At 41.8% G+C, this 27,920-nt stretch overlaps 1 protein-coding gene across 4 annotated transcripts; it reads right to left on the bottom strand.

The window, feature by feature from the left end:
• Window positions 1-27,629, bottom strand: ERICH2 (glutamate rich 2). 4 transcript variants are annotated; one of them, XM_066635870.1, is made up of 15 exons: window positions 27,579-27,629; window positions 27,445-27,493; window positions 22,419-22,452; window positions 20,443-20,479; window positions 18,639-18,672; window positions 18,327-18,375; window positions 16,855-16,891; window positions 14,612-14,698; window positions 13,246-13,328; window positions 11,913-12,005; window positions 11,412-11,456; window positions 9,758-9,948; window positions 6,898-6,955; window positions 3,904-3,975; window positions 1-1,833 (listed from the first exon to the last, which is right to left on the bottom strand). In XM_066635870.1, the coding sequence occupies exons 1-15, from the start codon at window positions 27,584-27,586 to the stop codon at window positions 1,697-1,699; spliced, it is 1,014 nt and encodes a 337-aa protein (XP_066491967.1). In that variant the 5' UTR covers window positions 27,587-27,629; the 3' UTR covers window positions 1-1,696. The 4 variants fall into 4 exon arrangements, with proteins under 4 accessions (XP_066491967.1, XP_066491975.1, XP_066491984.1 ...); XM_066635878.1 differs by lacking the exon at window positions 11,412-11,456; XM_066635887.1 differs by lacking the exons at window positions 11,412-11,456; window positions 11,913-12,005.
• Between the last annotated feature and the right edge of the window lie 291 nt (window positions 27,630-27,920).

Here is a 27,920-nt window from a genome sequence, read left to right as displayed (position 1 = left end):
GAAAAATGGTAAGTATATGTCTACTTGAATCCTAGCTTTCATGGTGGTTGCGTGTGGAGTGTATTTGGTGCATCCGAGGAAATTAGAAAAAGGGAATGTTTGTAGGGAAGGATTTTAGGGGTCCCTATCTGCCAAACCTAGTTGCTAACTAAAGATGGGGAGAGAAGGGGAGAAAAAAAGGGGGGAGGAAGAAAGGAAAAAGTCTCAGACGCGAGATAGTTACCTGACTTGTAGAGCGGTTGGATGGGGGGGGGAGAGTCCTGGGAGGAGGACCTTCTGCCTTGGGGGGGGGGGGGAGAGTCAGAGAGAGCAAGCATGTGCCAGCCCTCTCTCTTAAAAGGGTTTTTGCTGACCTGGAACTGACCTGGATGTACTTGCTTACTACACACAGTGGGGTACTTGGAGTATATAAAACAATGAATGATCAGGAAGTCAGTTATCAGCAATGGCTGGCTTCCTGGGGGGGGGGGCAGAAACTTACAACATGCAGTAAACCAGGAAGGCCATTCAAATCTGCATATGGTACTTAAGCAGTGATTGAGTTAAACAATACAAAGAATAGAGACTTTTAAACAATGATTAGCTATGCCAGACTCCTTGACCCTAGGGAGGAGAATGTTGTCACCATGAGCTTGTGACTTTACCTGAATTTGGCCTGTGTGAGAAGTTTAAATGTGTTTGCATAAACAGTGATTGGATTAGGAGACACTTTTGCATACAGTTCTTAAAACAATAGGAGACACTTAAACAATGATTTACTCTTCCAGACTTGTTCCTGGAGAGATGGATGTTGTAACCATGAGCTTGTGGCTTGACCAGAGTTTTTTGGAAATTTGGCCAGTGTGAGAGGTTTTTGGCCTGCATGATATTTTAGTCCATAATAACATAACCAGATATAAAATCACAACTAAAAAGGCAAAAGGGAATTTTCACGTAACAGGAGGTGGGATCAGCAGCGCTAGTGTGCCGTATTCTGTCCGTCTTCCCAGACCTGATCCACGGACAAGGATCAGTGCGAACTTGCGCCAGCAATATTGCTGGTGCAGATCTGAATTGACCGGTTGCAACTGCTGTGGCTTACCCTGGGGCAAGGGGTCAAATCTCCACTTACCCCCAAGAGACTTCCAGCAGTCAAAATTCCCCTGCAGGGTGTAGTGGAAAGCTGCATTGGTGCAGCTGCATTGGTGTGGGAAAATTTAGGTAGGATTTGGCTGCAAATCTTGTTATGAGTCTACTTAGTCGCATACTCACACTCTGGGAACGTCACACCTCCTTTGGCCTCCCCCCCCCATTTCCCCCCAAACAACGATTTTAGGCCAGGGTGTACTCACATGTCACTCTAGGTCACTCATCCCCTGTACAAGGCTAGCACAGCACAACCTGTGCCAGTTAGCCCTGAAAATTAGGCTACTGGAATCAACTGAACTATCCTATGGACGAATTTTACTTAAGTAGTATAATGCACAATTCCTTTTCATCTCACAGATATCTCAAAAATAAGTACATATTTTGGGTGTTGTCTATGGTCAACAAGTTTGAATACATCAATAACCACTTGATGGAAATGGTGGAGCACAGAAGTGATGCAAGTACAAAAGGCAGACATGGGTGAAAATTCTTATCATCAAACTGGTTCATTTAATGTGTGTATTTCAAAAGAATTGCAAATACACTAATTAATGGCACTTGCTGATTCCTAGTCATTATCATCAGAATCTTTGGAACTTGCTTCACTGTCAGTCTCATCGTTATCTGTGCTGCTAGTATCCTCTTCACTGTCATCACTGCTCTCTTCACCAGTTTCTTCGTCTTCTTCATCAGGCTGTTTGCTTTCTAGGTAAAAATTCAGAAGATACAAAAACCAGTCAGTCAGGATTTGCTCACCTCCTTGAATAGCACCACTTGCTTCTATCTTACTCTCTTCTTGTCCAGTCTTTGGACAAGCAGCAGGCATAGCACACTGGCATGTTTCCCATGTGTCTTTTTTATCTGTGGAGTCAAATGGTTTCTCGGTCTAGGGTGGAAGAAGCAAAGTTTTCACTGCATGCCTTCTTCCAATAAGGGTCAGACGACCTCACAGACAGGGTCCTGCCACTGATTAGGGGGCCAGTGGCCTTAAAAGCCAGTATGTGCAGATTTTATGCTTAATTGTTTGCAGCATATTGATTTTAATTTTTAATATTGTCTATTATATGCAATATTCATTTTTGCAACTTTATGCAAGATGTTTTTCAAATGTTTATCTTGCTGTTTTCTTGTATCTTTCAAACATTTTAAACATGTATTTCTATTAGTTTCAAGCCACCTTAAAGACCCAGTCCTATCCTTGAGATACATCAGTGTATTTCCAATTACACTGGTGCAACAACAGCACTCCCAGTGTAGAAGCCCACCCACAGACAGATGTGCCACAGATGCTGGTGGTACGCCGGAATAACACTGAGCCAACATAGCTTAGATGCCACTTAGATGCCGGTACAGTGCCAGGATGGGTTTAGGATACAAAAGATGTTGCACTGGCATTTGTGCAGTCAGGGTGATGTCCAAATAGGATTCAGCCATAACTATAGCTTTCTAATCTATAGAAAGGTGATCAACAAATTCAAAACAATGTTAATCAAGAGGCTTGCCTCAGAAGTTATCAGGAGGTCTGAGCTTTATTTAAATAATCACATGGATTTCAGTAATCCTTCACCACATATTGGTCTACACCTTTGGTCCTGTTTCCTTTCTGCAGTGGGGTGTGACACCTGCTTGCTCTTCTTTTCCTCTGGGTCAGGCAAATGGCAGCATTGGCTTGGTTTCTCCTTCTTATGCAAGAAGAACACATGTTGCTGCTACAATATTTTGTTGTTTAGATAGCTGATTGAGAGCAACACTAGCTGTTTCAAGCACAGGTAAACCACAAGGTTGATGTAATTCTCTGAAGTCATGTTTAACTAAAAAAATGGCACAGCTAGTGTTAAAGTTTAAAGAAACATCACAGAAGTGTACAGACTTCTTCTGGAAATTCTGTTTTCGTATTTGTAATGTTTTTATTCACAATGAGCTATCAAAAAAAGTTTCTGCTACTTTCCTCTTACATTTTGGTTGTAAAAAAGGGGCAGAAAAATCTCAGGCACTCATCGACTGACCAAATCTTCTTTCATGGTGGCACTTAGAAACTTGAAATATTTTTTTCAGCTCAGCACAGAGCAGTCACTTAAATCATTAGAGCTGTCACTACGAAATTAGCAATACTTCTTACCCACTTTGATTGCAGAAAGGAGAAAGTTTATAGTGTTTTTATACCTATGGGCTGATTCCCCAAGATTACTAATGGGTGATTTGTTTTGAACAGTGACTTTGAGATTGTCATAATAGGAAATGCCAGCCTTATGCTGTTTTACACAGCAGCATGGACAGTGGTATCCTACTGGCATCTGCCTTAGTAAACATGTAAAGGATGACGAGCACATGCACTGCATGTTTGAAGACCTGCATCAAGGAGCAATTGCCAGTTGTGGCTCCTTGATGCACATCCACTACATTTTCCCATATGCTTTTAAACATCTCCAGTTCACATATTTACACATGACTGATACCATGTTGTACAAAAATGCTGCATAAGGTCTGGAGCAGAAGTACAGCAACTCTTCCACAATCATGAGCATGAATACTGCAATTTAACTCCTATTTTGGGCAACTTTTAAACTGTCTTGTGGACAATGTTCTGAAATAATATGGACAAAACCTATGTTTGCAACTGGTATTAATAAGAAGTGTTTTCTGAAATATGATTCATCAGCTTTAAAACACTCAACCTAACAGTGATTAATTCTTAATCTTCTGTTTTCTGTTTCCAAAGTAATCTGCTGGTGGAAAGCACATACAGTGAACAGTATTTACAATTTTCAAACTCACCCAATAGCAGTTTGTGCTCAATAAGTGGAAGAAACTGCTTGGCCTCAGGGTTTTCTGGTTCATAGATTAGAACTGGAATTTGACAAAGGGAAAAGAGAACATTCTTAATGTCTATAGGATGAAACGGAAGTGCAAATATTTCTCATGCAAGGACTCCTGTATCAAAATAACAGATTAGTATGAAAGCTATGTAAAAGTCTATAGGGTAAAAAGCTATGCAAGAGCCTATATGCAAAGAGTCATATTTGGACTATAGTTTTATAATACAAAAATAGTGGAGCCCCACTTTATGATTGGTTCAGGATATGAAATCATAATGGAATATTTATAATGAAATCTCCATAATAAAATAATGTTCACTATGGGATAAGTTATGCATTTTACAAGTATGCACTGCCATGACCAAGGGAAGAAAGGAAAGGGCATACATTCAGCAGAGGAGTCGCTTGCGCCCTTGTTCCTTGTCCAATGACATGCCACTGAGGAGCCAGCAATAGTGCCTCCCTATCTGAGGTGGCTGTGATGGAGTCATGGTGAACACCTGAAAGAAGGATGGGCTGTGTAGTGTGTGCTGTTTGAGAATATCCAGGCTCAGCCTTGAGATGCAGAGATTATTCTTTTTAAGTAGCACATCTGAGAAGCAAGCTGTCACCATGGGTATCTAAACCCTGAATAACCCAAAAGAGCAGTGGTTCCCAAACACATTGGGAGTTTGGGAACTGGGGGTAAGTTGTGGTGGGGGAGGGGTGAAGGCAGCAACACGATTCCCAGGATTGCACTATTGCTGGGGCTGATGGGGGAGGGGTTACTTTACTTTCAGCTGGTGCTCGCCTCTGGGAGTGTGTGGGGAGCCCCACGGAGCCCTCTGTAGGATTCCCCAAGCCTCTATGTTTCTGATAGCTTTTTTCAGAATTACAGCCATGTGGAGGGCTGGGCATTGCATTGCTGCCTTCCCCCTTCCCCTGCCCCTTAAGGGGCCAGAGGCAGGGCTTTTCAATTCACAATGCCCCAATTTCAGTTCACAGTGCTCAGCCTTAAGGGGGAAGCAATAAGAATTAGAGGGGAAGGGATACCTCCAAGACACTGGGGCAACACAGAAGGGAGAGGGCAAAAGGGACATTGTTTCCGAGGTCTTGGAATGAATTACCAAAAATTAGTGTATTACTAGGTTCACATTGTAATATTTTCATGCTATTGAGAAGTCTCTGGAATGGATTCGTATCATACAGCAGGAGAACACTATACTTTCATAGTTATTAAGAGTACAATGGAAATATTCCAGCATTTTAAGAACGTTTTTTAAAATCAATTTTTCTTTGGACATACACTTCTATTCTCCAGCACCAAAATAACCCATTCCTTTTAATGGAAAAAGACAGGTTTTTCCCTGTGGCAGCAAGGAACGCTTTAAGAGTGATACTGATAGGATCAGAAATTGTCTAATCAATTATATCAATGGTATATCCATTTGTTTAGCCATATAGGAATCAGCTGAAATTAGGAAGATGGAGGGGACAGTTGAGGTGCCCCTCGTATCCAATCCTTCCACTCTTCTGTCATTAAGGGAAATCACATATTATTTTACATACCTCTGTTGGCTCATTATTTTTCTTTAAAAAAATAGTGTTGGGAGGCTTGCAAAACAGGGCAAAACCACACTATATAGCCACCGTACTATATAGCATACCCTTTGGGGGAAGTTGCTCCTGTTGTTCTACAGAAATAAATTGTTCCAAAAAGTTATACTCTTCTGACAATGTAAAAAAGGGGAACCTGCTTATAGTATCAAAAGTATCAAAAGCGACTTCATTTATTTCAAGAACTAAAAAGTGACACCACGTAGTATATCTGCAAATGCCAACATTATTTTCTGTTTTCAAGAACATGAATGGAAAGGTTTGTAGTTAACGCTTTTCTTAACTGAAGTTTGTGCAGTCACGAGAGGTCACTTATCACAGCTCCTTCACCCACGCTAATAAATGGAATGAATAAGGATGGCCATAATCTCTACTCAGTCAAGCTAATCTACAGGGCAAACAAACTTGTAATGACTTGACTCACACTCACATGATCTTGTGAAATTCCACACTTACACACTTAAACTGGTTTAGCAATTACTCTTTGAGGGGCAGCTAAGAACTTCCAACAGAGAATTTTCAGCACCTCACTAAACTACATTCCCAGGACTTTGGATACTTAAAAGTGACATGAAAACAATACCTTTTGTTTATAGCATATAGGGAGAATGTCACTACAACAGGATCTCCATATTAAATCATTTGGCAAAGAATTCTGAAAATTTCAAATCCTTGAGCAATGAAGCACTCCTGATTGTAAGTATACTTGAAAGAAATCTTGCTCTTACAAAAAGAGCAGAGTGAAACACAAGTCCCTTGAGCTGGCCCAGGAGTTCCACAAACATGCAGTAAGTACATTTGTGACTACACTGGACAAGGCTGGGTTAGTGCAAGGACATGAGCTGGCGCACGGCAGCCAGATCTGGCCTCTGCAGCACCAAAAGCAGGTACATTTATGCCGGCTGAAGACAGCCGGAACGGGGTTGGAGAGCATGGCGGTATGGCAGATCAGGGGCGTTTGGGGGCAGGGGGAAAACAGAGGAAGGGTGGGCCAGTGGGTGGACTGGACCCAGTAGAAGAGTGGGACTGGGTTTAACACCTTAGGCTAGATCCTAACCCCCTCCCAGTCAGCCTGGCGTTACACTGGGCTGCTTGGATTTGCATCAGCAATTTCGCTGGAGCAGACCTCAGTAGCCCCATAGGAGTGGCTGGCGTGCAACATGGTGTAAGGGGATATCTCCTTAGTGTAAGTTGAGCTACAGCCACATCCTCACCTGTCCTGGATACAGTGCAGGCCAGTCACTGTTAAATAGACAGTAGGCTGTTAAATCAATCAATTAAATAAATTGCTGCTTAATTCAGTGTAGCAAACTCAGATATAGAGAAACAATGTAAGACAGAAAGAATGCATACTTACTCATCTGACAGAGTTTTTTTGCAAGATTGTAATTTTGCTCCATTATTGCTTTCAGAAACTGTAACAAATAATACATTGAACAGTAGGCAGATTAACAATGGGCTGTACTGTATTGAAATAGACACTCTGGCTCAGAAGACAATTTAATCTCAGACAAACTACAACGAGAGCATTTGTTTTATTCAAAATGTTGAGGAAAATGAACATATGAAATGTCTCCCAAAATTGTACTCCAAAGAACACTTCCCAAACTCTTTTACCGTGTGGCTCAGTATCTGTTGAAATTGAAGCAGAAGAATGGATTTAAAAACCCAGAAATTAAAGAACATATCTCAGACTTTGTATCAATATATTAATACTTTGAATTTTGGGATAATTCAAACTGTACTGTAGCAAAAATGTTGAGTTGTTTTCATGTTAAACTCAATCATATTCATTCTGCTACAATATAGTAATACTTTTATTAGGGTCAATCAAACAACAGAAAATCATAAGAAACAAACTTTTTTATTCATTACTGTGCATCATCTTGGATATCATCCAAACACTTTTACTCATTACTGTGTATCATCTTCGTGCCGCCGCGCACTGTCACAAACATGCTATAAGGCACGTTTGCAAGCCTCACGGCCAGGCTACCGCCCGTGTTAGCCCAGTGCCGACTGGTGCTGGGCTAGGGCCGGCCTAGTGCAGGGCAGGTGCCCAGCCTCCGCCGCTCAGCAGTCTCATGGACCGCCGAGCCGTGGCACAGTAAGCGGGGGTGGGGAGGAGGCGTTCCGGGGAGGGGGGAGGCTGGCGGGGCGGAGAGAGGGCGGGGGAAGCGTGACAAGGAGGTGGGGGCGGGGAGAGGGAGGGCGGGAGATGTGCTGGGGGAAGGAGCAGGGAGGGAGGGAGGGAGGGAGGGAGGCGGGTCTGTGGAACTCTGCTCCACCGGATTCAAGGTGTTAGTGGAGGGCTTGGTGCCCTACACGAATGCCTTTACTGCTGACTTTTTGGTTGGTGGTAAAGTGAGTAACCCCATTGTGGGGCTGCTTCCCTTACCCGGGAGAAGGGGATGAAAGTTAGTTTTGGATTTTTTCTGACAGATCAATCTATGGTTATTCAGGTGTGTGTGTGAGTACACACACACACACACACACACACACACACACACACACACACACACACACAGAGAGAGAGAGAGAGAGAGAGAGAGAGAGAGAGAGAGAGAGAGAGAGAGATTCCCTTTGTGATTTTAACCCTTTGGAATAATTAAGATACTTGATGCAATAAATCCAAGGATGCAAATATTTACAAATAGTTTTTCATAGCAAGTTCTTTGAATTCTGTTCAATGAACTGTTCAAAGATTGCAATTTATTTCAAAAGCACAAAGAAAAGGATAATTTTTTTTACAATGTAAAGCACAGGTTCTTTTTAAGATAACTTGCTATATAGACACATGATATATAATTATTCCAACAATATTATTTTTTTGAATTATTTAAATATATTGAATTGATTTTTTTCTAAAATCAATAATTTTTTAAAATCTGTAGCAAAATTAATTCTTCCACTTTAACTGAAGCAGTCTAATACTCTCTAGGGTTATCATCATTGTTGCATTCATCTTTGTCAACAGTAAGAAAATTATTTGTATGTGGACATATGGTTCTTTGACATAATTTCAATCAAGCTCTGGACTGGAAAGCCGGTCTGTTAGTTTCTGCAGAGCCAACAAAGAGGTGGCTGCAAAAACAGGTTGCAATAATTGGAGGATGATACACATGGATGAGCTGTCTTGGATCAATTGGTTATCTATCTACAAACCAGGCTTTGGCAATATTCTCAAGCAAGTGTACACTGATAATTCTATACAACATATGCTTAGTGGCAAAGCAATATAGAGAACAACAAGGTCATAGTTTTGTTGAATCTGCACTGAAAATCAGATTGTTAAGGCTGCAATCCTATGTAACACTTATCTAAGAGTAATCTCATTAAGTACAGTGAGACTTCTAAGTAGGCTTGCATAGCACTGCATTGCATGGACCGTATACAACATAAGAGCCCCACTGGATCAGGCCAAAGGCCCATCTAGTCCAGTTTCCTGTATCTCACAGAGGCCAACCAAATGCTTCAGGGAGCACACAAGACAACAAGACCCAACCTGTGTTCAGGTGCCCTCCCCTGCATCTGGCACTCAGTGGTAGCCTACCTCTAAAACCAGGAGTTTGCACATACCTATCATGACTAGTAATCCATATTGGACTTTTCCTCCAGAAATTTGTCTAATCCACTCTTAAAGGCATCGAGGCAAAATGCCATCACTACTTCCTGTAGTGATACAACATCACATAACACAACAGTTCACTTGACCACACAATCCTAACTACGTGGTGAACTGGTACAGCCATCCCTGTGCCGGCTCCAAGCGTCAAAAATGTGCCTTGGGAGCCAGCAGCATTAGCACAAAGGGTTGTGCTGGCTTGTCAGTGCTGCATCCGGCACAGCACTGGCAAGCACAGGTGAGACTGAGCTGGGTGGTGCAGGGACGGTGGTGCTAAATTGGTTTAAAACTTCCTCAGCAAATGGCTGACCAAATGATAGTTATACAAGAGTTCTAGATATTTCTCTCTCTCTCTCTCTCTCACACACACACACACACACACACACACACACACAAATGATCAACTGCACAGAAGAACCAGGTGTGAATGAGAAGTCTGAGACATGACTCATAGCAGAGGCCTATGTGGGTTTTTTGAATATCCCTCTGTGTAGTATAAATATTGCTGTGCAAAACTTGACAGAAACTCAGTATATGATGGCACTAGTACCAGAAGGTGCCCATTACTTGAAGGGGAAAAAAGGGGCCATACCTCTCCCATTAATTCGAGCGGTGCAGTCTGCTTTTGAACATCATTGTCTTGTCCATTGTCATCATCATCCGAACTATCAGAAGGCTTCTCATCATCAGTATTTTGTTTACCTATACTTTCCTCTTTTGCCTCAATCCAGACTTTGCTACTGGAAGCCTTTTCAATATTCAAGGATATTTTTTCTTTTGCATCTACCCAAAATAAATGCATCATACACAATAAGGGTCAGAGGCAACTACAATAAGCATGCTGAAGTTTGATATATTTGGAATAGCTGACCATGTCTTTACTAACACAATAAAAACAAATGTGTACAAAATCTAATTGTGAGTGTTTGGATTACATTTGCTGATATGTTTGCCATTTAGCTACTTCCCATGTTAAATAATATTTAAACATATATAAAGGTAATAGTAACAAGCTTTTGTTCAATATCGCAGTAACACTTGAACACAGATTTTGCTTACCAAAGTTCTTTGTTTCCATTGCTTAGGCCACTTCTGTTAGACTTGTCAAATCAGGTGAGCAAGAATTTTGAGTGTAAAAGCTACATGTCTAGCCTTTAGTAGGGCAGAGTGAACTATGACATCACATACACTTTATGATCCCAGAGTTTAGATCATAAAAAGGTAATAGGAGGGGGCTGTACATAAGGGGAAAAAACTGTTGCTTTTGACAGTCTACATACCAGTTATCTGTGATAGTAAGTATAGAACAAGAATATTGGTAAAGAGAAATTTAAAGATTATAGCTTATTACTGTATCCTTTCCTGTTGAATGCCTAACACTTTTTTTTGATAAAAGAAAATGATTAGGGCTGAAACACTTACAGCCCAGCCTTATTTGGGATGTGCAGCTATTTGCAAAAGCAGAAAAGAGTTCCACTGTCATAAAATGTCTGCCGACCGAGTGCACAGTGCTCAGTTGGTGGCCATTTTGAAAGTGCTGCCACAAGAGGCAGCAGTGTTCCCAGGATGTCGATGGATTTCTCCAGACCTACTGGAGGAGGTAAGACAGCAGCAGGAGTGGGGAGGGGGCTAAACTGGGTGAAGAGGGGAGGAATGGGGGCAAGGAGGCTGTGGGAGGTAGTGGTCCTGGTGTTGATGGTGCATGTTGGACCTATCCTCCCTTATTCCAGCTTCCCCACTTCCTTCGTCTCCTCAAATTTGCACCAGCTAAAGTGCTGGCGCAGGTGCTAGGTGACCCATAGCGGAGTGGGAAGCTTACAGAGGGGTATTTAGATCCCTTACCCCTCCAAAGCCTCCCAAGCCACACCCCTGCTGGATACTGTGCATGCCTTCTCAGTGCAGCTGCACTAGTGGGAGGGGGAAGGATAGAATTGGGCCATTAAGTCAATTAGGGCGCAATCCTAACCCCTGATGTTAGTGCTTTCCAGTACTGGCACAGCGGTACCAATGGGACATGTGCTGCAGTTGGGTGTCACTCACAGAGGCCTCCTCTAAGTAAGGGAATGTTTGTTCCCTTACCTTGGAGCTACATTGCCCTTATGTCAGTGATTATGTCAGGGGTTAGGATTGTGCCCTAAATGGTTAGATTAATCTACAGAACATTTTTTGATTGTTTAAAATTTCTTCCTGACTAATGAGCAGCAGATTTTAAAAACATTTTAATTATTTTTAATATAAATACTTACAAAAGCCAAGTATGTCAGGAATCATCTTAGAAGAGGCTACCTCCCCTACAGTCATGAGGAAATGTATATTCAAAAATGGTACTTGTGACAAACTAATCAAGAAACCAGTACTATAGAAATTAAATCAAATAATGTTTCTTTGCCACTGCTCTCTATCTGCGATGTTACAAGGATAATGTAAAAAATAACTTGCTGCTATGACACAGCATGGTGGTAATGTGGTAAAATGTACCACGGCAATATAAATAGAAGTAGTTTGTTTGAAATAAAACATGTATTTTAATAAGGAGATCAGCAGCAGTGAAGGCAATGTTTAAATGTCCTGTATTCCCTTCTGGGTTAGTATATATCACATGAAAACATATGCTAAATTCAGGAAGTTCAAGACAACAAATTAGTGACATCTATCAGACTCAAGCAAATGACTTTTTAATCGAGATATAAAATATATTCATAAAAGCTAAACAAGTCACAGATACAATATAGTTTGCTTGAACCAACCAATGACTTGCGATTCTGTCTTTGTCTCCGTTATCTTAGTTTCATGATTCAGTTTGGGCAAAACAGTTTTTAATTGTTCATCATTATGAATTTCTGGCAAGGAGAAAAGAAATAGAATAAAAACACACTGTATTAAACTGCAACATAGATCTGGTCTTATGAAACTTACATGGTAAAGAAGTCCATGTTAGTTCATATATTAACTGGATGCAACTCAATAACCATTTCTACTCTGCCCCTCCAGTCTTTATTGCATTCCATTTCAAAAAACTAAGCTAACATAACTTGAATGACAGAATGCATGTCTACTTAGAAGTACATTGCACTGTGTTCACTGGGGTTTACTCCCTAGTAAGTGTGTTTAGGACTAACCAGAGCGGAAGATATATAAAGGCTTTCCATGCACATAACAGACTGTTGCACCAACTGTGTATACACTGAGAGGATTGGGCTAAGAGAGAAGCAGAGCACTACTGAGGCCTATAGGGAACCCTCCATGCATGAACACAGTCAGCCCAATCCTATCCATTGAGCTCCACTGGTGGAATGCACGTTCTGCCAATGGAGCTGGCAGGATCCAAGGCAATGCCTGGATACTGGTGGAAGTTGTATGACAGTTTTACATGCTCTTGTGCCACTGACAAGCCTGCCAGCACACTCACTGGTGATTGTGCACACGGGCTAGTGGTGAGGCCTCTATCTGCCAGTGAGAGGTGTCAGCGGTGGTGGTGGGTGAGTCAGCGGAGGGAGTGGGAGGATTGGGGTTGTTTCTGAACAAGAAAGGGGGAAGGAACTGGGGGCAGGGAAGAGGCAGGAGGGGGTGGATCTGGCAGCAATTGTGCACGCCGGATCTTATCCCCTCTGTTTCAAACCTCCCTGTCCCTTTCCTCTCCTCAGACATATACCACCTATTTTGCTGCTCATGCAGCAAAATGCCATTTGCTTGACCCTTTGCTGCTCATGCAGCTTACCAGGAAGTATATAAAAATATTTTTACTTACCCCCTATTGTCAGTCCAAGTGCCCCCCACATAAGATGCAGTGCATATTTTTTGGACACATGTGCATCAGTATGGATAAGATTGAGGCCTGGATCTGCCTCTTAAAGGACCATATACACAGCATTTTAATACCATTTCAGTCTCCATTTATTCATCCTTTCATCTACTCTGTCAAACAAATCAGTGTCATTCTCATTACATATGGAAACTGACGCTTCCCATAACATGCATATGACTGAGTCATGGTTTGAACTCAGATCTCCCAGGTCCTAGTTCAATAATGCAGAACTAGACAGTTTTTCTATAAATTATATGTGCAAATGTAGATCTCACCTGCTTCTTCTTCTATGCAGTCGGGCAGTCTTACACTACTTGTGAAATTTTTATCTTTTACACACTTTGTTAACGAATTTCTTCTAAGTATTGCAAATGTTTTTCATGGAAAGACAAAACACACATTTTTATAAAGACAAACTGAGACCATAGAAAGATACTGTGCTTTGATGTATATGTTAGTTTCTTTCTACACAGATAAAATAGTGTAACATCAAAATAACTACTTGAGTTACCCAAATCTTTTTAAGCAACATTTTTGAGCCTCAATGCAAGATCACAAATTCTTCCATGTGAAGGAGAGAAGCCAAAGCCACACCAAGGAGAACTTCAGTGTGTATGAGTTTCAAATGTGCAGAGGCTGCTTCATTCTCTCCCACCAAGAAAAATGTTTTGTTCTCAAAACCAGTTCAGAAAAAATTCATGGTAGGCCACGTAGCACACTGGTGCTACTTGATGTGCAACAGATGTGCAACAGAGCCACTGGTCATTGGTACAACACTTTCAGGCAATCTAAGTTCCATGTAATAATCTTACATTGGAGAGTCCTCCCAACAGGCAACATTTCTTTTCATGTTTGCTTTTGCTCTATGCATTGCCCATCTTGATTCGCAGGGAAAGCTGCTTTAAAGATCTAACTTCATATTTCTCCAGTGGCTCCTCCCACTTCTGGCTGAGGGCTGATGCACATCTTACATTTGAGACAGAGATCTTGTCAGAAACAGCCTCTTTATGGCAAGTGGTTCCTGGCTATAATACACAGAAATGCTTATTCTAAAGAACTGTATCATTATGATGAGCAGCTCTACATCATTAGAGCCAACTAACAGAAATATAGACAAAGGTCCTCAAAATGATGACTGTGCTTTGCACTTCTAATAATCACAGCTGGGGCAAGATCATTCATTACGTAGAGAGTTTCTATAGCATTCTCATGGTCACATAGTGTGTAGAGAGATTTGCAATCAGCATACCAACAGTATGCTTTAAGAACTGGTTGATACCTACAGTGTTGTACAAGAAGTCAACAGTTACTGAAAAAGTTCAATGGGTTCTATCCCAAGGTCTTCTTCTGCTAATGGAAGACGATCCATTTGCAGGAGGAGGGACAATTTTCACTGATTTTCCTCTGCCCAATAGCTTCCAAAAGTCTGTTCCTAAGGGTTAGAGCAGATATTCAAGGGATGCAGGGTGCTAAAGAGGGAAATTGATCAGCAAAAATATCCACTCTCCCCATGCACAATCAGGGTCTCGTCTGCAAGCAAAAGATCTTAAGATACGACTCAATGTCAACAATTTGTTTTCTTATCCAAATTAAATTAAGACCTCAACTGAAACTGTGTTCTGTTCAAGTTCAGAGACTTACTTGACTAACGATGACTTAGGTGTGTTTAACAAGATATGCTTTGATGGAGTGTAAGATCTGCTTGAAGACTCATTTCCACACCCCAGGCTGCCTTGAAAAAAAGAAAAAAGGAACTGTCCCAAAACATTTTGATATCAGCAGCAGCAGAACAACTTTACTGAAATACAAAGATCCTAATCAATGGATGTGGCCTTTTAAAAATTTCCTTCTGTCTTGTGTTCAAGTACACATTGAGACATCCAAGATCAGGGGCTGGTTTGGGCTTCGTGTCAAATCAGTAACAAAGCATTTATAGAATATTTACATTAAAAATTATTACTAAGGTTTCACTTAAACTGTGGAGTACTCAATTCCGTTTTTAAAAAGAACAATGCTAGAGAGCAAATGCATACTATCATATAAGTCCCCATTGAGTCCCTTTGGGGAGAAAGGTGGGGTAAAAATAAAGTTTATTATTATTATTATAACTCAGTTGTAAACATGAATCTTAAATGGAAAGATTAAATGGTTTAGCTGGCAAACAATACTCAAACTGCATTATAAAGTACATGATCAGAAATCTAAAATAGTCTACTAACATAACAGTCCATTCCTATCCTCCACCTTCTTCCACTCTGCAGTCACACTGACAGAGCTTGCTGCATGCTATGGTGGTGGGGCAAATAGATGGCCAGAGAGACATAAATAAAAATCTTTTTTACTTACCCCCTAGTAGGCCAGTTGACTACCTATGGGTCGTCTTGGACCCATGCCAGCTGTTTTACTGACATAATTCTGAGACGAGGAAGGGGGCGGGGCCGGTTGTAAAAATCAGCATTAGGATCTGGCTTGCACCTTTGCCTCCAAGATCTACCCCCTCCAGCTTGTTCCCCACCCTCTCCTCTTCCTTCCAAACTTCCCACAAACTGACCTCTCTGCCACCTTAACTGGGCTGGCAGAGCGGCTGGGCGAGTCTGGCACAAGCATGGAGCTCCTGGACATTTCCACCAGTGGCTCCATCACATGAAATGGCAGCATGATGCTTGCACCATCACAGGGCCATTTATGACAGTGGACTGATAGAGCCATAGGATTGGGCCATTTGAAACTTTGGCTGTAATCAGAAGCATAGTTACTATCCAATCCTATACCCCACCATTGGCACCAATGCAGTCACACTGATGGAATACATGTTGCATCCTATGGTGGTGGTGGTGGTGGGGGGTCGATCCGGAGGCCTGTCAGGGGTAAGTAAAACTATTTTTATTTACCTCTATGTAGCCCCCCGAAAGCCTATAGGTCTCCTCATACTCACACCAGCTCCACATCTGGAATAAGTCTGAGGACAGAATGGGGGCAGGGTGGACTAAAAAGTAAGGGACAAGATCTGGCATGTGCATTTGTCACTGAGATCCTCCCCCTCTGGCCCACTTCCTACCCTCTGGACCTTCAAATGCCCTGAAGCTTCTGCTTCCTACCCCTGCTGCCAACTTACTGGTACCTGTGGAGCGCCTGGGGGTCACTGCTGCACATGCCGGTCACTCACTTCTTGTGGCAGTAGCCTGACAGCAGCCTGGATTTCGTGTTGCCATAAAGGAACTTGCGCTGCTGGAATGCTAGTTCAGGCAACACAAGTTCCCAAATGATTGGGGCCTACGTTGAACCTAAAGCCTAACTGAAACGGGGCCTACTTATTAACACATTTAGCATTGGGAGAGCATTATATAATTAATGGATTTTTTAGTTTAAAGATGTGCTTTATGAGATAACTTTGCAATGGAAATAAGCCACTAGTTATGCAATTTTCAGTTTTTCAAATTTCTGTGGTTTCATTAACCATTTCTGTGTTTACATTTACAATTTTATATAAACATTTTAGACCCTCAGTTCAAGATATGAAAGGTTGCAGAACTACCTGACATTGAAAAAAGAAAAAAAATTCAGTAACTCTTTGCTTTGACTTTTGCATGTTGACTTTTCAAACTCCAGAATAAGATGCCATTGTTTTCTCGAAAGTTGATAAATATAGCCCCTACAAATAATTGTTCACATAGATTAACCTGTGATAAAGTTTAGAATCAGCACATAAGCTTGTGCTAATAACACTGTTGTACTTTAGTAGTCTTTACATGATGACAACTGGTTCAAAGTATATATACAGGCATTTTTGGGCCTTCAGATGTGACCTGAATGATCAAAAACTATCTAGCTCCAGCTGTTTAAAAAAACATGCAAAATATTAACTGTAGTATAAGACATCTTACCGTGGTATTGTTTGAATTGGTTCAATAACCATTGCTTCTAAAAAATAAAGAAAAAACCCCATAAAAATAGAAAGATTTGGTTCACTGATACACATGCAGATTATAAGCCTGCAATCCTATACATTATACTCAGAAGTCCCACCAAACTCAAGGAGACTTACTTCTGAGTAGACATGTTTGCTATAAGTTTATTCATTTATACATGTGCACACACACACACAAATATAAATGCATGTTGTTTCCTAACAACAGCATAACAGAGATGAAATAATAATTTAAAATTTTCACTAAAACATAACTGTACTAATGCAATGGTTCCCAATCTTTTTCACACTGCGATCCACCTCGTCTGGCTGATGGTCCTTGTGGTGCCAGGGGACGCCCCAGAGCCTCTTCTGGGTTATAACAGGCCAGCAACCCACTCAGAATGGCCTGCAGAAGCCCCTGACTTCTGGTTTTCAAAGGCAAACCGGAAGTTGCCTTCCAAAAACCAAAAGTAACTTTTGGAGTTTTCTGCAGGCCATTTTGAGGCCTGCAGAGTGGATTGCAGGCCAGGCATGACCTGAAAGAGGCCTCTGGGGCTTCCCCATGCCTCTGGAATGGCTCAAATATGGAGCCAGAGGCAAGGGTGGATGGGAAGGCTCAAGTCCCGACCCATCTGGCATGGGCTTGCAATTCACCAGTGGGTTGTGATCCATGCATTGGGAAACCCTGTACTAATGGATACATACAAGTTGTTCAGCTCTTAACTATTTTTAATCCACAGTTCAACTTGCAATTCCTCTCTCTCATCACCTTATATTGTGCACAGTCCACCAGGAATTTCCCTTAGCAACTCCCACTGAAACACATGGGATTACATAATCACATGCTCCTCTACAGATGTCCTTGTGCATTCATTTAAATGGACTTGACAGAAGAGATGCTCCTGGTGGATCATTTCCAGTATTCCAAATTAGCAAAAGGCCCACCATTGGAGATAGACAGCTCACACACTGCAGGGTCTCCAAGGGACAGATGCTGTCTCTTGTTTTATGCTATGCAAAGACTCTCCTATAAAGTCCCTAGTGGGGAAAAATCAAGTTATTCAATATAATGGTTTGCCCAGACAATAATGATGCAGGTGATAGCTTTTTCTTATATGCATGAACAAAAGCCATTCTCTTACATGGGACAAAGTGAAGAAGTACCCTCTGGGTATCATCTGAATGGGGCCGAACCGTTTTCCTTTAGTGAGTGATCCCAGTGTCTGTATTAGGTAGCAGGTTTTGTCCCTTCCCAACAACGTCCTTATTATAGCTATCTATCTCCTTATATTAAACTCTGTCAGAACCACTGAAAACTGAGGTTTTTTTTGTTTAAACACACTTTTTGTTAGTTTTCACATTCATCTGTAAAATTCCAGTGCTATATCTTGGTCATGGGAGAGGGTGCCAAAAAGACAACATGAAGGAAGTTTTAAAACAATTTACCTTTTGGACCAAATACATGTAGCCTTCCATTTTGTCTGTTCTTCGGTTCCTGCAATACAGACTGAAGTAAGATCCTAAACAAGACTGCTCATTTAAATCTGTCTTAAAATTCTTCATTCATTTGTTTCTCTTATTTGTAAGGATATCTATGAATTACAATGAAACATCAAGAAAAAAAAATATAGGATGCGATCCTTGATTACAGATGAGGTATAATAAAGCAATTAAAATGGAAATGTTTTCTAATTTAATGCCAATACAATAATTATCTTCAAAAAATGCATACAGTAAAATTCTAGAGAATATCTTTACCTTTATTGCATCAGTCCATCCTAAACTATTGTGCCTAGTACAAAAGAAAAGCATTTCATAATCAGTAGACAGTACTTCTTAAAATTTAAGATATACATTAAATGGAAGTAATATTGCAAGCAAAACCTGCATCCTAAAATAATGTTTTCATACTCTATGACATCAAACTACTCATATATCACTATTAAAGCAAACTATAGTAGTGCAGCAGGTTTGCCTGTTCATTAGACCATCACATTTTGTATATTTTGGTGGCTACAAGGGAGCCTGCTTGAAAGATTTCCATAGGGTGGCATGGCAAGCAAAAATGGCAAGCATATGTTTTATAACTTGTATTTTGCATGTTGCAATTCTCATTTGCATCTGTCGGAGAGGACCACGAATATAGTTCGATTAGATACTGTACTAGCTTTACAAACTACTCTGTGAATCCAAAACACAGTGTGTGTGTGTGTCTCTCTCTCTTTCAAAAACCAGAGGTATTGCCAGTGGCATCACTAGGGTTTGTGTCACCGGGTGACGGAGGACATCATGTCACTTCTATGATGGACCTCCTCCCATGCAATGGGTGGGGCAACACTGTGGGCAGCGGGCATGGTGATGCACCATTGCCCTGCCCCCACACCATCAATCTGGCCCCCCCACCTTGGAATAGGTAAAAATAGTGATTGCAACCCACTTCCAATCACAGAGGGTGCCATGGGACTCCTATACACTCCCCCAGAGGTCAACACGGGTTGTGATAAGTTTAAAAAGCACCCCTCTGACCCCGATGGTGGCATGATTAAACCACCCGCCCCTTAAGAGGGCAGAGACAGGGTTTCCCAGGCTGATGTCCACCAGTTTCAGGACAACTGTTATATGCTATTAACAGCTGGAGTGCTGTACAACAGTGGAACAGAGTTCTGCTGTCACAAAATTGCTGCTGACAGCACGAGCCCTTAAACTGTCACCATTTTGGGAGTGTTGCTACAAGAGGTGGCAGTGGTGTAGCAACAGATGGTGTGTAGCAGTGGAGGCAGAAAAGGAGCAGGGGTGATGAACAGGAGGCAGGGAAGCTGTGAGAGAGAGTGGAACCAGTGGCAATGTCACAAGCTGAATCCTATCCTCTCTGTCAGCAACCTCGCTGCCCCCTTTCTCTCCTTAAACTTGTGCCAGCTAACAGCTGGCACAGTTCTGAGAAGACACATTGCAGAGCAGAAGGCTTACAGAGGGGTAGGAGAATAAAATCTCCTTTCTCCTCTGAAGCCTCCTGATCCCCCCTTACGGGATACAGTGCACTCCTTTTTGGTGCAGCTGCACCAATGGGGGAGGAGGTAAGGATAGGATTATATGTGGAAGAGCTCCCATGATCTTCTATCACATCTTAACCTACCTACACATTACACGTGAATGTGTGTAACAAGCCATCAAGAGAGTCACTATTTCTATGAAAAAGCAGTTTTGATTAGGGTGTAGAAACGTCAGGAACAGAAAGGGTTAAGTGTTACCCCCCACTGTGTCTCCATTCCAAACAATTCCTTCTCAAAGCTAATTTTCCTTAGAAAATGCAGCTGTTGGGGCTTTCTTACATATTTTTGCATGTGATGTCTAGTTTACACCTTAGGCTGTAGTCCTATACTTTCATTTATGTCCCTTTTCAATCCATTGGACTTTTGTGTAGAAAAGGTGAGAATTAGTCTGTTAGCATCTTAACAAGATGGCAAAGGAAAGAAGAAACCAACAGATAATTCATTCTTACAATGCCTAAACTCACCAAGGAAAGAAATCTTGAAAACTCACTCATCTGTTTTCTTCTCCTTACCTTGATAATGGCAAACATGTTTCTAGGACAAATCCATCTAAAAAGAAAGAAGTGCAAATACATTTTGTGCAATGCCCTCAAACTTGAGCTTCACAACGCAAAAATTTGGTGATGACATTATTGCCAAACGCCAGAAGCCAATGACATGACGTCATGACACTGTACAGCTGCTAGAAGATCTGTACACCAGCACATACCCCTTACAGGGAATGCTGATCTCCACTCTCTCAGAGGCATTGGGATACTAGAAGTCCTTGTAGTAGACAGCAAGCACTTTACAATGGGCAAATAGCAAGGCACTTTAGAACCAGCTTCCTCTCAATTTGTCACCATTTTCCAACTCATTGCATGTACCAAGACACTGCCTTGGCAACTCTCCCCCCTCCCCCCATAAACCATCTAATAACTATAACATGCTGAAGTATCTCCACTCAGTGTGATCTCCAGCCTTCCACTCTTCCTTCCATAGAAAGCACATGCACCCTTCATTTTTCTACTTCTTGTTCTTCACTCTCAGTCTCCATTCTAAGTACAAAGCCACTTTTAGAATAGTTCTTTGAGTTAGAATGTGTACACACACATCTATTCTTAAGTAGGATTGTTAAAGCACAATCCTATTTTATGCTGGAACAGGTAAGCCAGGAGGCCTGCGCTGTATCCAGCACAAGACAGGGCCCCAAAGTGACTCAGCCAGAAGCAAGAGGAAACTCTTCCCCTTACTCCTGGGCAAGCCACTGTAGCCCCAATGGGTCACACTGGACTTGCGCTACCTCTGGAGGTGGCACAAGTCTGAGGAGAGTGGAGAGGCTTGCAGCCGCTTTGCGCTGTTTGGGAATGGAGGCTAGGATCCGGCATATTTGCTGGACCGGGACCACCTTTCCTCCACCCCAGAACACCTCCCTCCCGCCTCCTCCCTGCCCACCCCAGAGCCTTGTGTTGGCTGAGCTCAGCCAACACAAGGCTTCATCCCCAAGTCAGTGCAGAGGTTGGAATCAGCCTCCACGGGCCGGCACATTTCCCTCCACCAGCCAAGCCGACTCTACAGTAGGCGCAAACATTCTTTACGGCACGTTTGTGACCCTCCTGGGCAGGCACAAGGGATTTGCGCCAGCCAAAGGGTGTCTTAGAATTGCGCCCTTAGTGTATATTTGTTCATTTATATTATTTCTTTTCCCTCTGATCTCAAAATTGTTTTTGCCTCTCGCACAGCATTTATTTTTTGAATGACTGAACTGAAACATTCCTTAATAAACTGTTAAATAAACTGCATTGTGATTTGAAGCCTTTGAACTCTCTCTTTCTCCCCCCTCTCCCCCCATTCTAAAATACTAATACCCCCTAAGTGCACCACAACCAAAGATTAATGCACTTGTTTTGGACACATGGCTGATCCATTCCTACGTGTCCTTGAGCAGGTGCGGTAGAATATTTATCTTACCTGCTCACTCAGAAAACTTTGGGCAGCTTGACATATCCAGGTCTAACCAAAACAAAAAATAAATACACGCTTCCCTTGTTATGTTCTGTGTCATGAGACTATCGATAGCATCCTCATGGCCAAAAACTGTCACAAAGGAATCCATGTATATAAACTTAGGCTATACTATATTTTTAGATATGTAAGTGACTTTTGTGATTTAAAACATATCACAGGATATTGCTCCCATATAGGAGAATAATTAGACATTTGCTCTGCACATGTTTTCCATGAACACACAACTGTTCAGAGAACCTGTGAATTGCAACATTGCCATCCCTGTTAACACAGGCAACATTGTGCCAATAACTCCTCTTAGCTCTGAATATCTGTAAAACCACAAAAATACAATTATAATGGGGAATTCTTTAAAAAATAAAGGTTAAAAAGGAAAAAGTTTGATGCTTCTAAAATATTTTCAGTTGCACTGCTGAACTTTGAAGAACTCAAAACATAAGCAATAAAGTAGTATAAAAACACATTGCTTCAGGGAAAATACCTTCAGGAGCAATTACTTCCATTGTTCCAGAAACCTGTAAAAAAATGTATAAAAAAGCATTCAAAATGATATTTCTAATAGACTTCGGAGCAAATGAGATTATCATACACTAAAAGCTGCAAAGCAGAACTACAGAAAGCATTCATATACTATTTCTGATGATAGTGGGGTTACCCTTGAAGACAGTTCAGAAGGTGAAGCATGTGGTGGCCTGACTGGTTACTGGGGCTTGGCAGGTTGATTCCGCCATGCTGTTACTCCAGTGGCCACACTGGCTGCCCATTCCATTCCAAGCTCAATTCGTTGGTGATTATCTTTAAAGCCCTATATGGCACAGGATCAAGACACCTCAAGAACCACATATAGCCCTGCTCATTCCCTACAATCTTCAGACAGGGTTCTGCCTAGGATACCACCACCATCGGAAGCCAGGGGGATGGCGGCAAGATGCAGGGTCTTTTCGATTGTGGCACTACACATTTGGAACCAAGTTGAGTATGACCTTTGCTTGGTTTCAGGTGGGATGTAAAAACATACCTATTCTGCTTTGAGGAGGGAGGGGATCTGGGAAACTCTTGGAACCCTATTTTAATTAATATCTACAGGCCTTTGACGCTGTTGCTATTTTTATATTTTTAATTGGATCTGTATTTTTATTTAAAACAACTACAACAGATCACTTAAGTTTTTATTAATTGCTTTTAACTGCTTTTAATGATTTTATTTTATTGTTTTATTATTTTATTTTTTGTTGTGAACTGTTCTGAGCACTGGAAAAGTGATATAAAAATCTTTTTTATTAAATAAATAATGCAGTCCCACGTATGTTTACTGAAAAGTATGTTCAACTATGTTCAGTGAGGCTTACTCCCAAGTAAGCATGCACAGAACAGAAGCCTTAGTTTAGAACCACACATAACTACTGCTTCAAGCTGAAATTTGTTTGTGACAGCAGTTGGTACCAAGTACACACAAGTTTTAACAAATATTCAAAAAAAGCATGATAGAAAACACACAACAAAATAGTAATATTTTGCTCTTTAGATGACAAGAGATAGGAGCAAAGGTCCAACTCCTTCTTTCCCTTCCCATCCTTTTATAGTAATGTGTCTCTGAAATAATATTATTCCTGTGTTTTTGCTTGTGAATATGTCAAAAGTGACATCCCAACAGCAAACACACAATTGAGACTGAAGTGTTGATATGACACTAGCTCTAAATCATACAGATTGCACTAAAACGATATATCATTGTAACTTCTGAACAGAAGAATATACAATTGTGGTCTTAAGTTTTATTTTGAGCAACTTCACTACACCTTGTACAGAATTAATGATGAATCAAAATAAAACTAAAAGTATCTTAGTTTTTCAAAAAGAGAGTTCAGCTTGAAAAAGGTATATTTAACACTTTGAATAACTGGATAAGCAAGTCTACAACCAGGTTCAACAAATCTGTAGTTATTTTCTATATTTTATTTCCACAAATTAACTTAGCTTACATAACATCTGTGGGATGCCACTTGTGAGGTTTCCAGTATGAAATTCCTGTTCATGCAACAAAACCCAAAATTAAATTATTTCAAAAAGAGATGGGCATCCATGTCATTTCATTGTAATAAATGAATTCTTAGGGTATTGGGAGTACTGTTGTGCAAATCCACTTTTATCAAACTTCTAGTCAAATGGTCTGAACAAAATCCTGCAGAATGTGAGGATTCTAAAATAAAGAAATGAAATTTAACACAAGAAGCTTGGATTCCCCCCCCTCAAAAAAAACTCCTTCTTATTTTGACTCTTTATGAAACATTTAGCTTCACCTCTTCAACCAGAAAAATTCAATGGTCTACTGATTTCAAAGAATGTGATCCATTCAGACTTGCCTTTTCCTTCTCAGTTCACAATGCTAATTTACAACTAACATTGCTATTTGCACTGTATAAATTTTAAGACTTGCAATTGGCCTCTTACTAAGCACTCCTGTTGCTGTGTCAGGCTTCCAGTTGACCTCCTGCTTAGAACAAAGCCTCCAACAGCAATAGTAATATTTAACATACCCTGAGGAACACAATAAGTCCTCACAACTTCTAAGTGGTAAAACTTTACTAATTACACAAAGCACATGCTTATTAAGACTATAGAAGGGAAGAAAAGGAATGAAGTAAACTTCGCCAAAAATTTACTGAGTGGTTAGTATGTGAAGATGCAAACACATTCAACTTTACTCCCATGTGTAGTGCCATTGTTTATGACTTCTGCTTTGCAAATGTCTATTATGCAACATTAATCCGTATGCTTTAATTTATGAGATGCATAATTTAATTTATGAGATGCAACAACTTGAGGGACATCAGTGCAGTAGTGTAACATATTGTGAACACTAGATCTCCAGAGGGTTAACATATGTGCAAGAGAAGACAATTCTAGAATCAAAGGCATGTCATAGTGCTTCACATGAGTGAGGAATCTTCAGCAACACAGGTCCCACTTAGCATTTAGAGCTGAAATAACCTCATTAATAGTTGCCACGCAACCTTCCCCAACACTATTATTACATCAGTAGCCTAAGAGTAGAACTTCCAATCACAAGTCTCCTCTCAGTACTGACTAGTCAGATTTTTAAAAAAGATTTATTGGTGCAATACATGTAGTACCCATCACATGTACAACAGCTGTCATTTCTACATGACAGCTGAGAGATCAATCCTAACCAATTTTCCAGTGCTGGTGCAGTTGTGCCAGTGGGGTATGCACTGCATCCTATGGTGGAGGGGCAGTCACTGGGGCCTTCTCAAGGTATGGGAACATGTTCCATTACCACAGGGCTGCATTGTGGCTACACAATAGTTGGATAGGCTTTCTCAAGGTATGGGAACATATGTTCCATTACCACAGGGCTGCATTGTGGCTACACAATAGTTGGATAGGATTGGGCCCCAAGTCTCTTACACATGATCTAAAAAGTTACCCATTTACAAGATGAAAGTGAAATCAGCACCTCTGGAATGAGTTCAGATAAGAGTAAGCCATTTCTGCCCAACATTGTATATATGCAACAGGGGTCAAATGTGTACACCTGTGGGCTGGGCAGAAATGGGGTAAGCAAGTGTGCTTTGTAGATTGCAACCTACATTTGATTAATTACTCATATGGCCCCATGCCAACATTTACATGGGGTGAGAGGAGACAGTGATCAAGGTTCTCTGTGATGTAATGGTATAAAAAAGTAACAAAACAAAAATGTGTGTAAACTAAAGATTACTACAAACAGATTATTCTCTTTAGCTCCAGAAAGTCTGCAAAACTATGATCGCTGATTTCAAACCTATAACCAATACCTAACTCCTTTCATGGTACTCCTCTAAACATACACTGAAAGGAGTTTTTTTTTTTAATTGTGACTAACAGAATAATTAAGTGATATCAGGACAATCAACCCTATTTCCATTTAGTAATCTCAGAGTTGTGCTCTGAGTTGAAATGCACATAAATGTCACTTTGAAACTTTAACCTCTCCCACTCCAATTTATTGTACAACAAAACTTATTTTGCTGAACTGTTCATTAGACAAACCAAATAACAGTGGATGCACCACAGTATCATTTTCTATGCATATAGCTACAGCACCCACCTCACCTCACTACACCATCGTACTATGACCACATTACAGACCACAATATGACACTGCAGAGTCAACTTTAGAGTGGCCACCTTTTTTTAACTGGCAGGGCTGCTGTGCCTTTAACAATTGGGGGGGGGAGGAAACAAACTGTGACAGGAGAAGAATTTACTAGCATGGAGGTGCAACTATAGATAGGATTACCAGATACATCCGGGGATAAAGCGCCTACACCAGTGTTTCTCAACCAGTGCTATAGGTACCACCAGTGGTACTTGAGGTGGTGTCTGGTGGTACTCACAGGACCCTTGGACACCTACCACCCAGCAGCAAGACTAGGAACATGACACCACAAACAGAGATAGGAGGCTTGGCTCAGCGGGCAGAGCTCTAAAGCATGCTCTTCAGTGCTGGAAAAAGCCTTCCCATCCATCCTGGGCCTCTTACTGCTGTTTGTCACATTTTATCTAGCCTCCTAATGCAGAAGTAACTGGTGATGATGTTGTTGCCAGTTACTTCCAGTGATACTCTGAATAGGTGGACCATGTGAAGTGGTACACTGGAAAACAAATGCTGAGAAACACTGGCCTATATCTTTAACCACTGCATACAAGGGGGAATTTGGGCAGGTGCAGCTTTTTTAATACTTCCATGTTGTGCTGCACCTGCTCAAATTCCCGCTTCTATACCAAGGTTAAAGGTATAGGCACTCTGTTCCCCTTTGGTTAAAGGTGCAGGCACTCTGTTCTATAGATAGGTAACCCTATCTATAGAAAAAGCCTGCGCTGGTGGAATTTCTGCCTGTGGCACAAGTATGACAGGAGTCTTGTCCAGTCCAGTCCAGGGTGCTGCCTGTGGAGCCACTTTTCTCAGTGAGGATTTTCTTCAGGACTTAGAGCCCAATTCTCTGCCTGTCTGATCAGAAGCAAGTCCCATTCTAGTCAATGGGGCTTACTCCCAGGAAAGTGTGGCTAGGTTTGTAGCCTCAGAGCCCAATTCTCTGCCTGTCTGATCAGAAGCAAGTCCCATTCTAGTCAATGGGGCTTACTCCCAGGAAAGTGTGGCTAGGTTTGTAGCCTCAGAGCCCAATTCTCTGCCTGTCTGATCAGAAGCAAGTCCCATTCTAGTCAATGGGGCTTACTCCCAGGAAAGTGTGGCTAGGTTTGTAGCCTCAGAGCCCACTCCTATGCATGCCTACTCAGAAGCAAGTCCCATTCTAGTCAATGGGGCTTACTCCCAGGAAAGTGTGGCTAGGTTTGTAGCCTCAGAGCCCACTCCTATGCATGCCTACTCAGAAGCAAGTCCCATTCTAGTCAATGGGGCTTACTCCCAGGTGAGTGTGGACAGGACTGTAGCCTCAGGAGGGAGGAGGCTGCAGACGCAGGGGGGAAGAGGGGGGGCTTCTCACCTTTGGGGCTGCTGCCCTGGGAACCGCCTGGCCCAAAATGAGATTAAACCTAGGCGGGGAAAGGAGACAAGGGTTAGCGCTGCCTCTCTCCACCCTCATCCCCCCCCCCCCAGCAGAGCAACAGCTTCAGCCACCTGTTCATGGCGCGGCCAGACGCGAGGCTCAATGGATTTCAACGCCCCCCGTCCCACCCCGGCCAGCCCAGCCCAGCCCCACAACAGAGCCTCAGCAGGCCCAGCAACCACAGCGTCGCCATAGCAACCGCAGGCTGGTTGCGCGCTGGAGCCTCTTGGAAAAGGGGCCGGCTTGGAACACGGAGGCGGAGAAAAGGTTCCTCTGCCTTCCCCGGGGATGCCTGCAGCCGCAGTCCTGTCCACACTTACCTGGGAGGAAGCCCCATTGACTAGAATGGGACTTGCTGCTGAGTAGATCTGCATAGGCTTGGGCTCTAGGTGAGGCTACCTACAGAGGCAGTT

Source organism: Tiliqua scincoides, chromosome 1, assembly GCF_035046505.1.
Source record: "Tiliqua scincoides isolate rTilSci1 chromosome 1, rTilSci1.hap2, whole genome shotgun sequence".
NCBI lineage: Eukaryota > Metazoa > Chordata > Lepidosauria > Squamata > Scincidae > Tiliqua > Tiliqua scincoides.
The sequence above is the reverse complement of the archived record's forward strand: the minus strand, read 5'-3'. Positions and strand labels throughout refer to the sequence as shown.

Bases quoted from the DNA above. Each gene is read 5' to 3' on its own strand.
- ERICH2 (XM_066635870.1), bottom strand. The intron at 18,376-18,638 runs GTAAAGATATTC...TCTGTATTGCAG, and splicing joins GATGGACTGATGCAATAAAG to GAACCGAAGAACAGACAAAA. The intron at 1,834-3,903 runs GTGAGTTTGAAA...ATTTTTACCTAG, and splicing joins TGAGCACAAACTGCTATTGG to AAAGCAAACAGCCTGATGAA.